The sequence below is a fragment of the Meleagris gallopavo genome, chromosome 1, assembly GCF_905368555.1.
Source record: "Meleagris gallopavo chromosome 1, MGAL_WU_HG_1.1, whole genome shotgun sequence".
Lineage (NCBI taxonomy): Eukaryota > Metazoa > Chordata > Aves > Galliformes > Phasianidae > Meleagris > Meleagris gallopavo.
The window spans coordinates 75,620,248-75,640,241 of record NC_139404.1 but is presented as its reverse complement, the minus strand read 5'-3'; the positions used below and the strand labels follow the sequence as shown (position 1 = coordinate 75,640,241).

General features: G+C 38.8%; 2 protein-coding genes across 2 annotated transcripts in view; one reads left to right on the top strand and one right to left on the bottom strand.

The window, feature by feature from the left end:
• The window catches only part of KPNA1 (karyopherin subunit alpha 1), a 52,014-nt gene extending 43,057 nt beyond the window's left edge, over positions 1 to 8,957 (top strand). The window contains exons 12-14 of the mRNA XM_085234883.1: positions 3,465 to 3,592; positions 4,369 to 4,547; positions 5,953 to 8,957. Of these exons, the coding sequence (XP_085091009.1) occupies positions 3,465 to 3,592; positions 4,369 to 4,547; positions 5,953 to 6,140 (495 nt within the window). The 3' untranslated portion in view covers positions 6,141 to 8,957. The remainder of the gene's footprint in view (positions 1 to 3,464; positions 3,593 to 4,368; positions 4,548 to 5,952) is intronic.
• A 3,544-nt stretch (positions 8,958 to 12,501) lies between these two features.
• FAM162A (family with sequence similarity 162 member A) lies at positions 12,502 to 19,960 on the bottom strand. The gene is made up of 5 exons (XM_085234958.1): positions 19,945 to 19,960; positions 18,841 to 18,966; positions 16,559 to 16,667; positions 14,014 to 14,122; positions 12,502 to 12,754 (listed from the first exon to the last, which is right to left on the bottom strand). The coding sequence occupies exons 1-5, from the start codon at positions 19,958 to 19,960 to the stop codon at positions 12,659 to 12,661; spliced, it is 456 nt and encodes a 151-aa protein (XP_085091084.1). The 3' UTR covers positions 12,502 to 12,658.
• Positions 19,961 to 19,994: the final 34 nt, after the last annotated feature.

The following is a 19,994-nucleotide window of genomic DNA, read 5'->3' as shown; positions in this document are numbered from 1 at the left end:
TAAAAATTTCCCGCCTGAAGGAGGAGGACATAGTAGTAGGACTGTGCTCACAGTTGCCAGATAGAGTGGTGACTGAATCTTTGAATTGCTAAAGTTACTGAGACAGCTTGCAGGAGCAGGAAAACACACTGTAAGACTTGATTGCTTTCACACGCATGTGCTGAATCGTGTAGACACTTGCATACTCTGTATGTATTTTTGTGTACCATATGCGATTTATTTGTTGAAACTCAAATGAAGAGGAGAAAATTCAGCTAGTGCTGTCCAGTTCATGTATTGACTTACAATACACTACTGCTGAAGAGTTGTTCCCTAACTGGCTAAAAAGTAGTTAGGTTTGACACTGAGGCAGATGTAATAACACTCTAAAAATTCACTTCCGTGTAGCTCTGTTCTTTAAAGCAAGCTATTATCAAGTGAAGAAACTTGATCAGAAGAAATAAAAAGGATGGAATGTTTCTAAGATGAGCAGTTATTGGAAGTTTGCAGAACAGGAGTGCCATCTTTAGAAAAACAAACAGAAGACACAAAAACTCTTTAAAAGTGAGGGCCAGATTTGTTGGAGGGCTGAGTATTACAATTCAGTTTGTAATTAAATTTGAAAATTAAGATTTTGTCTCAAATTCAATTTTAGTTTTCTGCAAGATTCTATTGTGTGTCAGAATGGTTTCAGCATATCTGAAGGGATGCAGTTGAGCATAAATTTTGGTGTTAGTTTCATCTTTTTAAGGATGGGGCTCTGCATTAGCTATCGGGCTGGAAACAGATGGATAATACATCTTGAAAATGCTGTTTCAGTGCTTAGTAGCAGCCTGAAATCAAACACAATTATTTTAAATGCTAAGGAAAGGGATAAAACCAAAACGAAATTCCTTATTCTATTTGTAGTATAAATCTTCAGTGTTGCACTGTGTGTACAACCATCTTCAGGAGATACATACGGCATGGATGTTAAGGAAGACTATCAAATGTCAGCTTGATTCCATGTGAAGAGCAACTACATAGACTAAGGTTTAAGTGGAGGGAGTTGTGATAGAGTGCTGTAGAAATACGAGTGGCATTTGAGAAGGTGAACAAGGAGGATCTAATTATTCCTGGCTTTTGAGTAAGGTCATCAAAGAGACACCAGAGAAATGACTGTGCAGTCTTCAGGACAAACAAGCACGTATTGTTTCCTTCAGATGTAGTCAAAGTAGAACTCACTGCTGCAACTGGGAAGTTTAAAAAGACGAAAAAATATGAAGAGATTACACTTTCCTGTGCATGTGCTTGTTTGCTTTTGAAAGCAGGTTGTTAACATATTTTGTTCTTATGTGCAAGCACAATGGTAATTTGGATTAAAAAAAATCCATGTGAGATGCTGAAAATGTGTTCTTTTGAAGTGTTTCTTTAAATTTTTATCCTGTTGACCTGCTGTTACCAAAAATCTTTATAAATTTCAGACATATTTAGAAGATACATAAATAAGAAAGTTACTGTACATCATCTGCTCAGAAAGAATGTTTAAGTATCCTTTGCCTTATGGCTAGTAAGAAGTTTCCCACCTATTTTCACGGATGGCCAAAGAACTTAGATTTTCCAAGGACCAGTTATTGAACTGAAGTCCCTTAACAGTTCATTTTACATAAAAGCTGTACAGAGCTTGAGCACTTTTTATATTCACCACATTATTTGAGTTTTCAACACACTTCCGTATCAGACACAGGCTGTGGTAAGAGGGGAAAAAAGTCATTCAAGTTAACACTTTAAAAATCTTTAGTTGTAGGATCTCATCCTATGACAATGCTTAAGGGTTTTGCTCTGCCTGAGGTGTGCTTTTCTTCAACAGAAAAAATATATTTATTTCAGTAGTTCAGTATTTCTGTTATCATGTAAATAAATGTACTTGAGAGGAAAGTGTGACCTACTTCTAGAATAAATGTTTCCGCACAAAATGTCAGAGCTAGGAATAATTGTGTATTCTTGTTCAAGAATAACCACTGTAGAAAAGGCTGTGAGACACAGGCTTTAAAATAATAGATGCTGCAAGCACTTTTCCTTTAATGCTTTATTTTCTTCATTAGTGTTTTATTTTTTCCACCACACTGAAGCTTATACTATTTAAGGCTTTCCTTCAAAATATGCTGTTATTGATTCTGGAGAAGTTGCACTTTGATCAGTGAATCCAGGAGACGTACTTGAGAGTTACGAAACCACGGTATCGTGGTTTCTTACATTCCGCTATTAGTGTCTGTTACTGTCCTTTCAGAATGTGGAGTTTGGCAGCAGGATTGTGGAGACTGTAGTGCTCAGTACCTTTATCAGTGCAGAAAATGAAAAAGGATTTATTTTGAATCTTCTCACCCTTATAGCATTTTTTTCCGCCAAATCTAAAACAAATATGAAACCTTTCAGTGTTAGCAAACAGGCAAATGTAAAAGAGCTTTCTGTTGTTGAATTCCTTTAATTTGTGTTTTGTGATGGTTGTCAAACTGGTACAGTTTCACTTGCGGCCCACAGGTTGCCTTTACAGAAGTTTACATTCTGTGTAAGGGAGACTGTTCATGGAACTGTTGATAGAACTTGTGCACATGTGGATTTGCAAGTTCATGCAGCATGGATGCCCAGATAAGCAGGAGGGGTAAAAGAAAGAGAACTGTCTATACCTTTACGCTGGATGCAGTCTGTTCCACTTTATGGAGCTCCTTGCGAAGAATCTCTTTGGCTTTGAATTTGCTGTTACCAATTCTGTGATGATGTGCTCACAAAACAGTTGTTTAAAAATGTATCCTAAGCTCTTGATTCTTTTAGTGATCCTTGGGGAAGTGTTTCAAATGTTTATTGTGGGTATATTACTGAAGTGGTTTCATTTGTCTTTTACTGCAGAACATTCTTTCCAGAAGTTATTAGAAATTTTGAGTTGCTAAATACTCATTTGACTTGTATGAGTTTGATAGGCTATGCAGTTAAGCATCGTATCAAACAGTCTGTTGCTTTGTCTTTTTTCCAGGAAGGAACATACTGGTGTTTGCTTGCTTTGCAGAATTCTGAGTTCTCAAAATACATTTTTTCTTTGCCCTGTTGTCTAATCCAGTCAAAATAGAGTGTCATACAAACAGGCTTATGAACTCTTTTTTCTTTTTAGGGAATCCTAATGATTTAGTGGTTTACTGATTTAATAGCTGAATGATTCATTATCTGGAGAAGTGAGGGAAAATATGGCATTCTCTTGCTCTCTCTCAAAATATAATTAAGTGGCACATTAGATATGAAGGTAGTTTCACCTGACCTGTTCAATTTGGAATAATCATTTACCCAGAGATAATTTGGGTTTTGAATGTAAAGCTATAAACTGATTTTTGCCTATTGAGAAGTTTGCTTCAGTGTTTAATGTGTGATCCTGAGCATAGACATTAAATGAGCCAGCACAAGGAATTTGTTTCTAATTCTAGTTATAACCCTGACGTATCATTTCTTTTTTGCAGACAGTCATTGATGCTCATATCTTTCCAGCTCTTATAAATATTTTGCAAACGGCTGAGTTTCGAACAAGGAAGGAAGCAGCTTGGGCAATCACAAATGCAACATCTGGAGGCTCTGCTGAACAGATCAAGTATGAAATAGTACAAATATTTCAGTGCAATTGGGTGAACTAGTTCTTGTTCAAGGAATCAAATTTGTAATCTAGAAACTGGAAGACTTTTCTGTAAAGAGTCGATACAGTTCTGACAGGCACTCTCTACAATTGTGTGCCTCCAGTGTTTGTCTACAGAGATGTCATTTTTGGATTGAGTTGTAAATGAGACATTCTTGTATAGAGAAATTACATGAGAATTCCATCTGTAATATTTAGTCTCATTAATTGAACCATTTCTCTTGTGTGAATAAATTAAAATTTAAACTTATTTTACAGTGATCATTTCAGAATGTAATAAAATATGTTAGAAGAGTGGAGAGGAATGGCTCAGAGACCTACTGCCAAGCTCCTGAAACTAGGGCATCATATGCATTGTTATTCCTGTTTCTTATACTAGTATGTTATGCTTATATGCAATTTTGTATGAAGTAAATATTTAATGTTACAAATTAATGCAGTTCATATTAATAATATTCATTTAAAACTTATAGGTAAAGATGTATATAAATACAAGCTAGAAAATTATACGTAAAGAAATACGTAAAATAGATGGAAGATGTATATGATATTTTCAGTGTTTTAGCAGAATTGGTAAGATACAAATAGCTGTCTATAGTTTTTCTGTTTTCTCTGATCAAGTTGATATTTTATCTGATTGTTTTGGTTCTTAGTCCTTCACACTAAATGCTTAAATGACAATATCTGCTGTAACTTCACATAGAACCTGATTAATTGTTTGTAATGTTTTTCAGATATTTAGTAGAACTGGGATGCATCAAACCACTCTGTGACCTCCTTACCGTAATGGACTCAAAGATTGTGCAAGTAGCACTGAGTGGGCTGGAGAACATCTTGAGGCTTGGAGAGCAGGAATCCAAGCGCAGCGGCGCTGGCATTAATCCTTACTGCGCTCTTATTGAGGAAGCATATGGTATGAGCAAAATATTTGTGGATGGCAGGTCTTAAAGCAATGACCATGGATCCATTAGTGTTTCAGTAGACCAGACTGAATTGGTTTCCTTATCACTGTTAGACAAGTTTCCATCCACCAATGTACTTTAACATTTATTTTCTTTTTCTGCATGTAGCTTGAGACAGTGTATGCAGATACAGATGGTCTTTCCTGTCTTTTTCACATTGAGGAAGCCTTCTGGGCTTCATTCAGCCTGTAGTATGTTCCTTCCACAGCAGATAAACTTCAGGAGCTCTGTTCTGTTGCAGTTTTCAGGCCTATCCTTTCCCTCTCTGCTGCCTTGCAGAATTCTGCTAGCAGCAGCAACTTCCTAGCTTGCCTTTGCTTTGCTATTGTTGTGGTATTTACTGCAGTCGTTTCATCCTGGTTCTGAGGTACTGCTACTCTTTAAGGTTAATTTTCTTGTTAAAAGGCCTGAGGTCTTCTCAGCTGAGTCTGGATATTTTCTGTCCTGTGTGGTATGTCTGTTTCTCCACCTCAGCAGTGTTTCTCAGTACAATTAAGTATCTTTGAGAACAACTTAATTTCATTTTTCATGCCATAAGTAAGGTTGTCTTAGCAAAAGACAGAAGGTGAAGAGCTTGTAAGTTGCTCACCATTTAACACTGTTGCCATACTGGGGGATTTTTCTTAATGCATTTTTTGTAGACTGCTGGCTCCTCTCTTCCATATGACAAGTACTAAGGATACAGTAAGTGTGCTTGCTCTCCACCTCATGAGGTCTTGATCCTCTGTTCTCTTAGCACACTGTGCTGTTGGGCCATTCTGCATTCCCTGTCTATAAGCTCACGGCTTTCCTTATGTTTTCAAAAATACTGAAGTGGCAAGCAATCCATATATAATTTGTATGTCTATAAAGGTGTGTTTATCTCATGTCAATTCAGTTGTGGTATATAGTCATTGTATGTGTGCCAGCTGCACAGTATAAAACCAGTTAGTTTTAACTGTGTTTTTGGAATAAAATTATTTAAAAAAAAAAATTATAAAAAGTTTCTGAAAGATTCTGACTAGCAGATTCCAGGTGAATTTGAGTATTCAACAGCAACTGAAATTGGTAGACTGAAGGACCCAGAGGATTCCTTCCCTTCTGGATCACTTGGACTGAGGTTGTTCCCCCTTCTTGTTTCTAGGTCTATACTGTAGAGAGGCAAAGGACAAATCCTCCATTGGTATACGCATTTGCTCTTTTAGCACAGATATAGCTGGGCACAGAGATGTGTGATTACTTAGCCACCTAATGTCACAAAAATGTCCAGATCTTTTTCTAAAGGTTGATGGAATGTGATATTTAAACAGACTGAATATGATCATTGGTTGTAATATTTCACCAACCTGTAACTTTGCACACTTCTTTTTTCTGCAGGCCTTGACAAAATTGAGTTCCTCCAGAGCCATGAGAATCAAGAGATTTATCAGAAGGCATTTGATCTGATTGAGCACTACTTTGGAACAGAGGATGAAGACAGTAGCATTGCCCCACAGGTGGATCTCAGCCAGCAACAGTACATCTTCCAGCAGTGTGAGGCTCCCATGGAAGGCTTCCAGCTCTGAGGTGCCTCTGTGCCGTGTGCTCCTCTACCTAGCCAATCCTGTTGTCGAGCCACAAGCCACCTGTGGAGTGATTCTCTCAGTGTTTTCCATAACTCTGTTTGCGCTCATTTGCTTGCCTTGTGCACATTCTCTTACATACGTCTGGAAAACTTTTGGCTCTCTGTGGCAGGATGCCCCCTTCTTGGCAAGGGGTTGCCAGAATCACACTTCTTCTCTAGATTCTGAACCTCTCCACTGTCATCTTCATGAGGTTGAGGCACATTTCTATACTTTGAGATATTCCCTGTTCCTATTACAAGAAAAGAATCCCCTCTCCACTAGCCCCCTGCACTCCTGGCATCCAAGGAAAGGCTGCCTTTCTCATGTATTTACTGCAGTGTGTGCCTGCAGTTCCAGGGAGACTTTCAGACTTTCTGAGAACGTAGCTGAATTCATTTCCCATACTTTTTTCTGGATGCCTCCTTGGATCGCTGTGTGAGTTGTGTTAAATCTTCATATGGAATGTATCTCCTTTGCTGTATGTGCCAGCTGGAGCTATTGGAATATAGATCATTACAAATAATGGAATAAGTCTTCTATCCCCAGCAACAACAAGCTCCAATGGATGTGTTTTCTGGTTTTTAAGAATACTGAACACACATGGCCCTACCCCTTCTCAACACTGAGCTCTCAATGTGGACTGCAGACCACTGTGGAGATCTGCGTACCTTCTCAGTCTTTCTATTCACAAAAAGGAACCTGTGAATAGGTCACTCCTACCGCCTCCCCAGAAATGACTTTTTGAAACAGCTTTTAGAATGGAGAAACTACTCTCATTTTGCTTGCCAGCACAGTATAATCCGGCCAGGCCTACCTTAAAATCCAGCCCTTCCTGACTTTGTGCTACAAAGTCTGGTCCTCGGTAGTAGAGTTATGGCTGAAAAATTTCTATTGCCTCTTAACATTTTTACACAGCTTGACTTGAACTGAGTTCTGAAAAATTACCTTCTGAACACAAAATCTTAATTTGTAAAACTTAGCACAAGGAGTGTTAGATCTCCTTTTCATTTTCACAAGACAAGAGCTTCCTTTCCAACTCGCCTAACAGAGTCCTACTGGTCAAGCCTCATATTTAAGAACTAAAATGACACTATGCTCAAAGGATAGTTACTATTACACCCAGATCCACCTGGCCCTTTCATTTCACTATTCCTTCTGCTGTTTATGGGACTGCAGGTGAACTAGCATGGAATGCTTGGTTCCTACAGATGACATCTGTAAGGCATTGCTGACTGCATGACAGCTGTCATCTACAGCTGTAGACTGCCCTTCTGCTAGCAGCATGTTCTTGGCTCCGCAAGCTGCTTGGATCACAGATATCTGATGCAAAGGCCGGCCACTCCTCACTGAGTTCAGCTGATATTGACACCAAACTCTTCAAAAAGAGGGAGATGCCATGTGATTGTAAGTGGCAGTTCCATTTCTGTAAAGGCAATGGATTCTCCAGGCTATCTGCCCTCCTTCATCCCTCAAGCAGTGGGCTATGTTCTTTCAAGCCATTTGGAACATTTGTAACACACATTTGTCCAGCGTAAACATTTCAAAAATGCCTCTGATATCTGCAGCGTCATGTACCGGTGGTAAATGTTAGTGGCAGAACTGTCTGCAAGATCCTCCTTATGACTCCTCAGTGACAAGCCACTGCAAAAGCAAAAACGGTCCACTGTATACAGAATAATACAAATATATAATGCTCGTCAAAGTGCTGAAAGAAGCTAGGCAAAGGCCTGAACACATCAACTCTGCGTCATCGTTATTTAAATACAATCTTTGGTTCTGTCTGTGCTTCAGGATGGAGGCTGACCTATGTGGCTGCTGCAGAAGCCACTTGCTGCCTCCCTAGCTAAGCCAGTTGGCCTCCCCCTTCCCTCTCCCATTATTTTCTAGTGCTGCTTTGTGCTGAAGGAACATTTAGTTTACTGCACTTGATCTGTAAATGAACTTTGATTCTTTGTAATCTTAGGGGGTTAAATTTGGTGGTTAATTTAAAAACAGAAACCCTCAATGTTGCCTTTACATCACATATAAATAACTGTGTTTCTCTTTTCTTGAAGGGTGATAGAAGCACTGATTAGTAGCAAAATCTTGTTTTAGCTTTTGGATTTTTTTGTGCTGGATTTTTTTACGTGTAAATTTCCAATAACATGTCATTTCTATAAGATTTGTTTAAAATCATTTACCTCTTATTGGATGGTATAAAAATGCTACATATTTTGTAAACAAATCTGAGCGAAGTGTGTGTGCATATATTCTGTATATTCATATATGTATATTCTGTGTATATATACACTTGTGTGTATATATACATATATACACACACACGTGTATATATATATACACACATGCGCATGTGTGTGTATATATATACATATCTATATATCTATATATATAAGTGTTTTCCAGGCTAGTGAAAACAATGTGGTGCATTGGCGTTTCCCTCCCCTGCCCCCAAGAGAAAAGTGACAATTGCCTCTAAACGAGCAAATTAAAAAATGAGTCCATTTAAGCTGAATGGTGTGCCTTCCTGTGTAAGGAGCCTAGCCAGTGTTGTTACTTTTTGCAGTGGATATGTGAATTCAGAGCAGATAAGTATAAATCTTAAAACTTGGTATGTTTGTTTGAAGTGACAGGCTTGGTTGACACAGGTAATATTGTTGTTGTATATACTTACACTGTGTAAAGCATTTGACTGGTACTGCATTATATTTTGACTGAGAACTAAAACAATACAGAAGTCAATGTGGCACACATTAAATGGATTAAAATGTGGCTAACTCATAGGTCTCAATTTGATTTTAAATGGTGCTCAATTGAATTTTCATCAAGATCTTCCAGCAACCAGTTCTTGTCTTTGCTTTATTTAGTCTTACTAATGACTTGAAAAGAAACGAAATTTCTAACGAAGGCTGCAAATTACATGAGTATGGAAGGGAGAACAGACTTGTGCGTTATGAAAGGAAGAGCTTACTGATACAGACTAATCAGAATTACTTGGTAAACCAAGGGCAATTCAGCTGTTTGTATTTTGATAGAGCCAAATGCGTGGTGTAACATACCCATCTAATAAATAACATTCGGGCCACATGTAAAGGATAAGTGCTTCTGAAAAAATGCGAGGATCCTCTTACATTACCACTTGACCATTAATTGCCTGGCATGATTCTGTATGGCTAACGTAGTTCTCATAGGTATGAAAAGAGACCTTTGAGTAGAAATGGAGGAAATATGTCAACTTCATATTCAGCTTTGTTGAAACTTGTTTTTACAGGAACATTGTCAGTGTTGCTATAAGGACTTAAAAGAAGGATGCTAAAAACTAGGAACTACAACTGTTAAAAAGGTTTGAAGTTCCTTTCGTGTTACGTAGCAAATAGGAACAAGCTACAATTCACTCTGGTAAAGTTTCCAGTGGTACGTGGGCAGGCAAGATTGCTCTCTTGCATTCAGGATACACAAGATGGTAGGGCAGAAAGTTGCTGAAACTTCAGTAACTAAAGCAGGGCCAGTGCCTGGGGCTTCTGGGAATACGCCACACAGGCGAAACAATCATTTGAGGCAACTGCTGCCTGAGGACTAGCTTGCTATTTTATTTCTGTGTCTGTCCTTTGATGCTATCCAAATGTGGTTGAAGTCCTGTCTCTTAATCTTAAGGGAAAGCAGGAAGGCTCTGGCCCAGGAAAACAGATATGTTCTTGACCCTGCATTTCTATAACAATCAGCATTAAGACTGTTGAAGAACCAGCTCCCCCACCCAGCTCTAAAAGCGGCGATGCTCATGGTTATGCGTCACTGTGCTTCCCTGAGGATTTCTGGGACCACTTGCATCTCTGAAAAGCTTTAAGTAATTCCCTGTGTCTTCCAGTATGGTTTCTTTTCATCTGGAATTGTCACATGTGATTTGTACTTTCCTATGTCTACTTTAGCCAGCAAACATTAAGATCTTCAGATGCTTGAGTCTTAGTAAGAAAATAAACAAGATCTTTTCTTGTACTACTATGACGATGTCTGTAGGGCTCCTGCATGGTCTTCTGAGGCAGCATTTAAGTTGACAGATTGAGCACTGCATTGAGACATGTCTGGAAGAGGTACAGTTAAAAGGTGTATGGTGTAGGATTAGTAATTTTACTTTCTGGAATAAAAGTAAATGGTGTTTCAGACTAAGCCAAAGTGGAGGAAAAAAATGAAATGTTCTAAGTTCTTAATGTGTTCTTTTTCATTGTGAAGTGTTACAAACAGCATAGGCTAAAGGTATGACCTAATCAGATGGTGCAGGGTATTCTCCAGTTAGCTGCACATTTCTAAGCAGCCAGTCTAATGTATACATATATTTCTTAAATATTTCTCTGTGTTCAGAAATGCTTTCACGGAAGCTATCACACTGTGATTTCTTTATTTCTCTCATAAAGATCAATGTTTATGTTACCAAACTACTTGCAAAACAAACCAAAAAAAAAAAAAAAAAAAAAAACAAACAAAAACAAAAAAACCAAAACCTGCATTGGTTGGGGGTGAGTTGGAGGGTGGCATAAAGCTCGTGCTTTATGTAGGCTTTTTGAGCCTACATGGAAGCTGAAAGGAAACACAAATGTGCACAGCAACGTGCAGGTTTTCTTGTAGATGGAGAAATTGTGGGGATACCAGACTCGGAAGGATATAACTGCTACTGCATGGAGTTTCTGTTGGACGACTGGGCCAGAGTTCAATTTTTTATTAAAAGGAGGCATAAAAGTTACAGATACTGTCTGAAATGGAAAAACTGATCAATGTTGCTGCTCTGATGAGTTGCTTTTTAAGATTTATATACAAAAATAGGTGAGATACCTTCTAGTTAAAGAGTGCATTCAGAAGTGCTTACTGAAAGTGGATCGCTTCTGAGAGATGCGTAGTTCTAATGCACAGTTCTACGTTCTGTCATCACCAAGCATAAATCACAAATTTCTCTCCAGGCATTATTTCAGGTTGCTGTGAAGCTGATGTTCTCTTTGGTTTTATTCAGTGTAAGCACAGGCACCTCTATGCTTAGTAGTGTAACAAAGAACAAAACCTGTCATGAAAGATCTGTTCACATGACTGCAGTGAATTAAGCATGACCTCCACTAGGTTTTAACTGAATAGAAAATATATGAGAGCCTGCTCTGCTTGCATGATAGCATTCTTGCAATGATTGTCTTAGAATCTGATAATGGATCGTGGCATCACCTGCTGGTTGTGACATTTTGAGGAATGACTGCATGTTGTATTTGACTGGTTGTATCTCAGCAGTAGGAGGGGTAACCAGAAATGCAGTTCATAGAAAGATGGACTGCAGTGCTTGCTCACTCTCAAGAACAGTACAAAATACTGCACCAGAAATCACAATCCTTCTTTGCATTTTTGAAGGACTTTTAATTTCTTCATCAATGTTGCTAATTTTCAGTAGCACAGGGAAGGAAAGTTTCAAGAAAAATTATCTGCCTTGTGCTAGCAAAATATTCACAAACTACATCTATCAAACACATGCCTCTTCTGTCCCTGGGGGCTGCTTAACAAGCAGTGCTGGGAAAATACATCTGAACAGCCATGAAGATCCCAATCTGCTGAACTGAAAGAAGGAAAAAATACTGGTCTCCAACAGCTGAATGCTCTTTAGCATGAACAGTATGCAACTCTTCTGAGATGATGCCAGAAACAGGGCTATTGGGAAAGGGATCTGCTTCTGAAACTTGAGGCTAGCATCATGAAAGCACAGATGGTAATTTAAAGGGAAAATATGCAAATAAATCCAAATAAATTTTGAAAAAGAGCTTGGCACCAGAGAGCAAAAATGCTTGACTGACTTTCTCGTATTCCTCTAAGTAGACAACTGGATAGCACAGGCTGAAGCTGATGCTCAGTATTCTTTAAAATACTTACCTTAATTTTAATTTCCTCTTACCTCACTGCTAACTCAGTGTTTAAAAAAAAAAAAAAAAAAGACATGGTTATTATTTACAACACACTGTTTCTGCAGAATGCTATTTCACTATCATTCCCTCTCCCCTTTTTAGCAAAAGAAGGCAAGAATATATTGGACCTAGAATAAGTAAGCAAGCTTTCCAATAGCTTCTGATCATTCTGACAGTGTTAATGTAGTTCATACAATTACTCTGAAGTCAAGGACTTGCCTAATAATTGTTCTCTCATGCAGAAAGTTCTAGGGAGCCTGTAAATATAGAATACATATATTTTTTCTGAAGGGAGCTGGAGTAGTCAGCGATAGTGGATGACTGAAGTAATGAGTTATAATACAGCTAATGAACGAAATAAAGTTACATGCACTGAAGAAGTGTTTGGAGGAGAGGTATCAGGAAGAAAACATGTTTGTTTTTAATGATTACAGCATAATGCATTCATTCTTGAACACGAGTGCTGAACACAAAAAAGAGGAGCAACTCTCTGAAAAGGAGCTGAAAAGGACATCAGCTTTTCTTCCCCCATTCTCGGTTTCTTCCTTTTCTCCTCTAAGGTTTAGCAGATGCACTCTGAGTAGCTTCTTCCTTCCATTGAGCTTTCTTCTCCATGTTGATGCTTGCAAGAGATTCGTGCCTTTTTACAGCCTACAAAATAATGACAAAGCATGAGTAAAAAGTGTCACCTAAAGGGCCACAGAGATGAATTGCTTAGAAGATATCTGGCCTATCCTTACCAAGGCAATACCTGGAAAAGGGAGGGTTAAAATTCAACATCCAGATAATTTTACTTTAAACTCATCATTTCTCTGGGAATAAGTTAACCCCTTCTGTTAATAGCACTAGCAGATGTATTCTGTGCTTATGGCCAGTATTTCATACTAATCTCCGGTCTTCAGAAGTCAGAGGCACTGGAAACAAAAAGTTAAGTATAATAGATTACAGCTGCTGTGAAAACTAAGGTCCCAAAGCAGTTGTCCTCTTTTCCAGTGTTTGTGTTCATACTCTGTGAATCTAAGAGGAATAACTTCTGGGAATTGTTAGTCCTCGATTTCTTCTCTTAGCACCTAGGAGAAGCCTTTCCACTGATTCATTTCAATGATGCATCCTTTTATATTTTGAGAAGTGAATGCAGACAAGTAGAAGTGTTACCACTTCAATAACTTATAGTACTGGCACTGAGACTCAGTTTTAAAGGTTACCTAGAAATGTTAAAAGAAGAGTGAAACATCGTAATCAGAAGATTGGCTTTAGGGAAAGGCAGCCTAGGAGTAGAGAGAGGATGGATGCTCAGTGTCTACAGCACTTGGGGGCTTTTCTATTAAATATATAGCTTTTTAAATTAAACAGTAATTGGGAAAAAAAAAAAAAAATTGTTCCATTAAGAGTAAAGGGAGACTTTTCTAATACAATTAAGGAGCACAGAATTAGTGCTCACCATAACTCCCCACTGTTTAAAGACTTTGAGAATTCTCAGTCTGGGTGAAGAAACACTGTTTGCTGTTGCAGTGTATAGAGAGGTACTGTGATTTGTAATAGGTTCACCACACAATTAACTGTATGGATCCTTTTGGCCCAAGGAACATTTACCTGTCTACCAGACTAACAGAATAGAAAACTTTTTCCTTTCAAACTTTTGCAGCCTGTCTGCAAAACGGAGGAGTTGCAAGTGCAAGATGAGACTGTGTGTGATGTATCGTGCTGGGCTGGGAAGGCAGTGAGAGAAAAAGACTATTTTTGTATATAGAGTCTAACAGTGAGAACACCCTTTTCTGACCTGGGAATTAATCAGTGAGCATTACCTTCTGGGGAACTGGAAGGACAAACAGCTCAAAGAATCCAAAGGAGGAACTGAGGAGTTTATGTTAAAATGCATTTGCACTCACCAGTCAAAAATTTATGCTTACCTGCTTTCCTCTGATCACCATCACTATGCATCCCATTATTGTCAAGGCAATCATTACGTAGCTGAACTTCACCCGCAGAGTGGTTTGTGCTGCTCGGATTACGTCAATCCTCAAGAAGTAATAAAATAACAGATTCATTACTGAAGACCTAAATAAACCAGTAGCTAGTTGTGTGATTTCTACTGCATGCTGTCTGTGCATTACACTAGCGGTACTTTGTTCTTTTCACAAAAAAACCACCACCAACAAAAAGACAAACCCAAGCTTTTACAAGAATGGGCTAGTCTGATGTCTAGAGCTACCTCAGGATAGATGCAAATCATGGTAAGAAAGGAGTTCCTCTCAAAGTTGGAAACACACAAAACATTTTTAATTTTCATTTATTCAACTGGTTACAGTATGTTGCCTTTTTAGACCATCTGACTGCACTGCAGTATCTCAAAATGTATGTTCACTACAGGGAAGACAGGAAAAAGAGAAAGATATTTTACTAATGCTGGTTTATGACGCTACATTCTAAAGTTTATGAATACAGTGAGTACCTTATCAACATCAGAACTGTAAAATGTGTGTTCCCTCAATAGCAGAAGAATGTTAAAAAAAACACTTGTCAGAAGGAATAAAATATTAACTCTTTGCGTTTCCTGAGCAGAGGAACTTATTATCACAGCTTAGCAATTCTTTTTGCCTGAAATTCAAAATGGTTTAATTTATTGTACCTTACATTTTCCAAAGAAGGTTTCCTCTACTACAGCTATTTGTAAATTTCACACTGGCTGCTGAAAAGAACATTCCTGGAAATTCTGAACAGGACTTGGTAGAATACCAGTGGTTACAACTTCCCACCTGCTAGAAGAAATAGACTTTGTTCAGGTAATCTGTTTTCCTGAGAATGAAGGAGGCACGGAGGATTGTAAGCTGTCCAAAGTCATTTTTTCTAAGAAAAATCTTCCACAACAGGAATAGCTATTAAAGTTTTCCAAATGTTGTGAAGATTGTTCTACCAAATTAAATCTCAATTACAGTAAATGGGAAGTGTGTATTAGGAGTATCAGTATGAGAAGGGCCAATGAAGCGTAACACTTCCAGATGTGCTTTCCACACTAACTGACCTACTCCTATATATTTAACTCTTCTTGCAGAATTTAGAGTGGATGACTCTCTTCTTAAGGAATTCTAATATGCTCGCTGATTAAATTTGGCATACTATAAAATTATAAATTGAAAAGCATCAACATCATGGCACAAAATAATTATATGCTAAGCCTAACAGATAATGGAATGGACAGGACTGAGATACTAACACTGTACACAAACATGAGTGAATGTGGAATCCTGTATCATGTTTTACCCCTTATATTTGGAGAGAAAGGATTCACGATGGTTTGGCATGGTAAGTCACATAGGACATAAGAACTGAAAAGCTTTTGGTCTTGCTTTTGAAGAGGAGTGTAAGAGTGGTTTGATCAAGTTTCAGAGTACTGATCTGAAAAAAAAATCTGATCACAGAGAACACATTGATGTAGCACGAAGCTAATAATTTAGCTTCCAGGTTATTTGTTCTTACAAATAATCTGTGATGAACAACTTGGGTTCAGGATACATTTAAGATGAAATGTGCAGAAGTAGATCTAACAATTTACTAGTTAGTTTTCAAAGCATCTTGGGTGTCCTAGACTATACAAGAGGAAAAGGCAGTCATCTGAACACAACTTTCATTTTAAAAGCAATTCAGTAGCTTAGTGTTTATTTTGTTTAACAAATTAGTTACGTTTGACAACCATATCTTGCAAGATACAATTATAATCGTATGCCCTTACAGCTCAATTTTACTCAGATTAGAGAAGGCAAACAAGCATTTGTAATTTTATAGTTCTTAATCCCCTTTTCAACTTTGACTAAACTATTTCCTTCAACAAAGCCAGGAATTCCCTTTTAAATGCCACTGGAAATGCTTTTTTAAACTAATAATTGCATTTTTTAAAATTGCTTTTGTTAAATTTGATCTTCATTTTAGATAGGTATACTAGAACATCCTGTTTTATCTTCTTTATCACAGGGACCAAGGCAGTAACATTGGATTCCAGCAACAATGGGGAAACTTACCCTCTCCCTCTGCCCTCAAGACATTTCATTAATAAATATTTTACGTGAGTTTCAATTACTTTATATCAAGAAAGTTTCATGCAATAGGAGGCTGTGACATGTAAAGGCAAACATTAGAAAAAGGTCATGCTAATATTTGCAAAGATCTTTTTTGATTGGATGAATAAAAATTAATTGTGATGTTTTCCTAATGTAACAATGATAGACGCTGGCCATCCCTTCAGAAAAAATCTGGATGATTTGCATCTAAATCATCTCAGCAATACAGAATTCTCCAGATCACATAATCTCATCTACAAGATGATACAATCACAGCAGCATATGAATTTTCAGCTGTGGAAACCCCTTCTCCATCAGAAAAGGTATTTTGGAATTGCATTCAGATAACTTATTTCTGTGCAGGCAATTTCTCCTTCTCAGCTTTGAAATTGGCACTTACGAGACGACCTCTGGTATATCCTCCGGCTTCTTGAAATGGCCTGCCCACAGCAAACATTTCTTCTCCCAGTCTGTAGGCTTGTGTCCAGGCACCCCCAAAACATCTCCACCTACAAAAAAAGCAACCAACCAACCTAAAAAGGCAACCAGAAAAGCTGAATCCCTAACCAGTTAGATTGAGTAACTCAGAATTTTATGTACAATTGCAAGAGTTGGTTACAAAACAAAAAGGTTATTGCATGGCCAGATTAAACAACCTCTGAACATGAATTAAACTGAGGGCAGGTTAGCTGGGAAAGCCAAATCTTGTTAAAGGCCTCTCTTCTGCAGCTTTAAATCTGCAGAACCTGCTCCACCATTTAAGTTTCCTAAACTGTGAGATGATAATATTTCTACTACTATTAAATTAGTTCAAAGAAAACGAATGCAACTGCTATAGAAAAGCCAATATCCTGTTCCATAGCATAAACAAATTTAAGTTTTCCAGGGACTCAGAGATATCTTACTTGTAGGTAGAAACAACCTGGTGATCATAAGCCAAGACCTGATCCATAATTTTCATTCCAGGCTTTCAACCTCTATACACAAAATGCTTAAAATGAAATATGGAAAGGTTTCCTTAAGTAACATTACAATCTAGCCTACAAAACAAACAAAAAAAATGATGGGATGGGATAGATTCTGCATGGATTCATAAATGAATTGGTGGATTCATTTATGACTGAAGAGGTGGTGTGGATATACAGTTTGCTGACAACACTCAGTTATTATGAACCATAAAGAAGATGAGTGAGAAGAGAGACGTGAGAAGAGCTGCAGGCCTCCAGAGTCCTGAGTCAGTGGCAGGGCAAATGGAATTCCATGTATATAAATAAGAAGCACCTCCAGTTCACATATGAAAGATAAACTCTAACCTTTATTGCTGACGAGCAGTCCTTGGGATTTCAAAGAAGTTTGGGGAGAAGTTCAACAACAGTAAGGCAAACAGTATTAGCAGCAATGATAAGGAAAGGAACAATGAGCAACACAAAAGTGTTATTATGTCACTGTACAACAACACAACTGCAGCATTCTGAAAAGCGTGTGAAACACTGAGCCTTTGTCTCAAAAACAGTTGGACTGCATTGAGTAGAGAAGATTCCTAAGGGTGATTACAGGTGTGGAGAGGCCACCACAGAACAAACACTGTATTACACCGAAACCCATCAGCCTGGAAAAGCACCAACTGAATACTCCTCCAGCATAACAGAGGGTACCAGAACTGTAGGTGATGCTGCGAATGTGGACCAGAATTGCCCTGCTTTGGAAAGAGTATTGAATTAAGAACAGAGGAAAAACAGCATGTGATAGATTCAAAAACAAATACTAGGAGTAGATATTTTCTCACAGTGCCATTCAGCTGAGGAACCCCTTCCCAGAGGATGTGGGTGCTACAAATAATTTCAGCCACAAGATACTCCACAAATTTACAAAACAAAAATCCAACAAGGATCATTAAACATGAAAACACTGTCTCTGGGATAGCAGTGTAGGGACAGTGCCCTGTTTCATTTATACTCGCCCTTAGATCCTTGCTATCCATCACTATTTCTTTTAGTTCCTACAAAAACGTAAGGATCCCCCTTTATCGGCCACTACTAGAGACATGATGCTGTTAAAGAGATTCTTGGTCTCACTCAGTACAGATGTGTTTTGTTTTGTTTTTTAAAATAGATTTATGCAAAATGCTTCTCATCTCTACGCTGCTTTGATCTAGCAATAGGCCAAGAAGGGAACCAGTAACACAGGCATCTGATTAGAGTATCATAACTGTCCCATCTGCAGTGTTTCATGACCTCATCTTTCCCTGACCCACTCCATTCTTAAATATGAATTAAGCCAATAACTCAGATTCTCTCCTGCAGGGCATGTTCAGGTCTGTGAGCAGCTGGCGCTGGTTCTACTATGAAAAACTGCAGAAGTATTTAGCTGGTACAGCATTCCTAAACCCTGTTTGTGTTAGGGCTGAACAGTCAGTTCCAGCTGACGAGCCTCAGAGTATCAAATATGACATTAATGACCTACTACAAAGCAGAAGCTGTTACTGTTACAAGAAGAAAATTTGCCTCTTGGCTTTGTTAAAAAAAGAAACACAAGATCTTGCTGCCAATTTTAATGCTCAGTTTTTCAGTCTAGTAAGAGTTAATTCTTGCAAAAGCAGGGGCTCTTGTTCAGATGACTGCAGCCTTGGTATCTGATCAGTTGACAGCAAGAAATGTAGCACAGTCTTTATCACAAACTTACCTCTTGGCTGCACTGGACTTTCCTCCTGGGGTTTGCTGCAGAGCCTCCTCCTCACCTTCGGCCCCTCTCCCCGACTCATCCTCAGAAAGAAGGGAATGTTTCTTTCCAGCAGCTTAACAGCCTTCTCTGGAAGAGAAAGCAGAGGAAACACAGGGGCTAGGTCTAGCTCAGAACATTAAGCAGTGAGAAGGCTGGCTTTTAGGTAGGAGCTTGTTCCTCCCCCCGGCCCCAAGAGAAAACAAGAAATAAAAACAGTAGGTACAAATCTAATGCTATGAAAGAAACCGCAGATATAATATTCCATGAAATCTAATAAAGAAATTAAAGATGACTCTATAAACCATCAGAATCTAATAAAGAAATTAAGGTCAATTTTACAAATTCTAAAATATATCACTTGAGTTTGTCTATTAAGCATATATAGAATAACAAGAATGATCGATTACAGCCTATGAGCAGTTTCTACTGAAGAAGACATAACACCAGCTCAAGGAACTTATCTACTCGGACACACGCCCTGCTCTGGGCAATACTCTTCCAAGCGCTGTGCACCCACGTTTTATTCATCTTGTCACTCCCAGTGACAGAGCTGGGATCTGGGACAGGCGCTTTGTGGTGCACTGGACAAAACACCTTACGTATGTAAATGTGCTCTGAAGAAAGTCTAAATTTGTTCATTAACAAATAATTTCTGGGGGGGAAACAAACAAACAAACAAACAAACAAAAAACCCTGGAAGATAAAAGGGCACGTAAAATAAATTGCATTCTTTTTTCTTCTTTATGAAGGAAAATGTCTTCTCTTTGGGGGAAAGGAAAAGGGATCAATGCCCTCCCGAACGAAGCAGCGTCCAAGGTCTTCAGAGGATCAGCAACAACGAGACATACCAGCCCGTTCCTCTCCGGTCTGCGGCTCAGCCCAGAGGCCCCGCACCTCGGCGCTCGCAGGGATCCGCACGGCCTGGCCGGGACCCCCCGAGGCTCCGAGCACGGCGTTACGCGTCCCCCGGCCCGAAGGGAGGACGGACACTCGCTCGGCCCTGGCGAAGCGCAGCCGCCCCCGCAGCCCTACAGCTCCGCTCCCCGCGCCGGGACGGCCACTCACCGGCACGGCCCCACATGTCGCTGCCCGCCGCCCGGCCCTGCGCGGCTCCC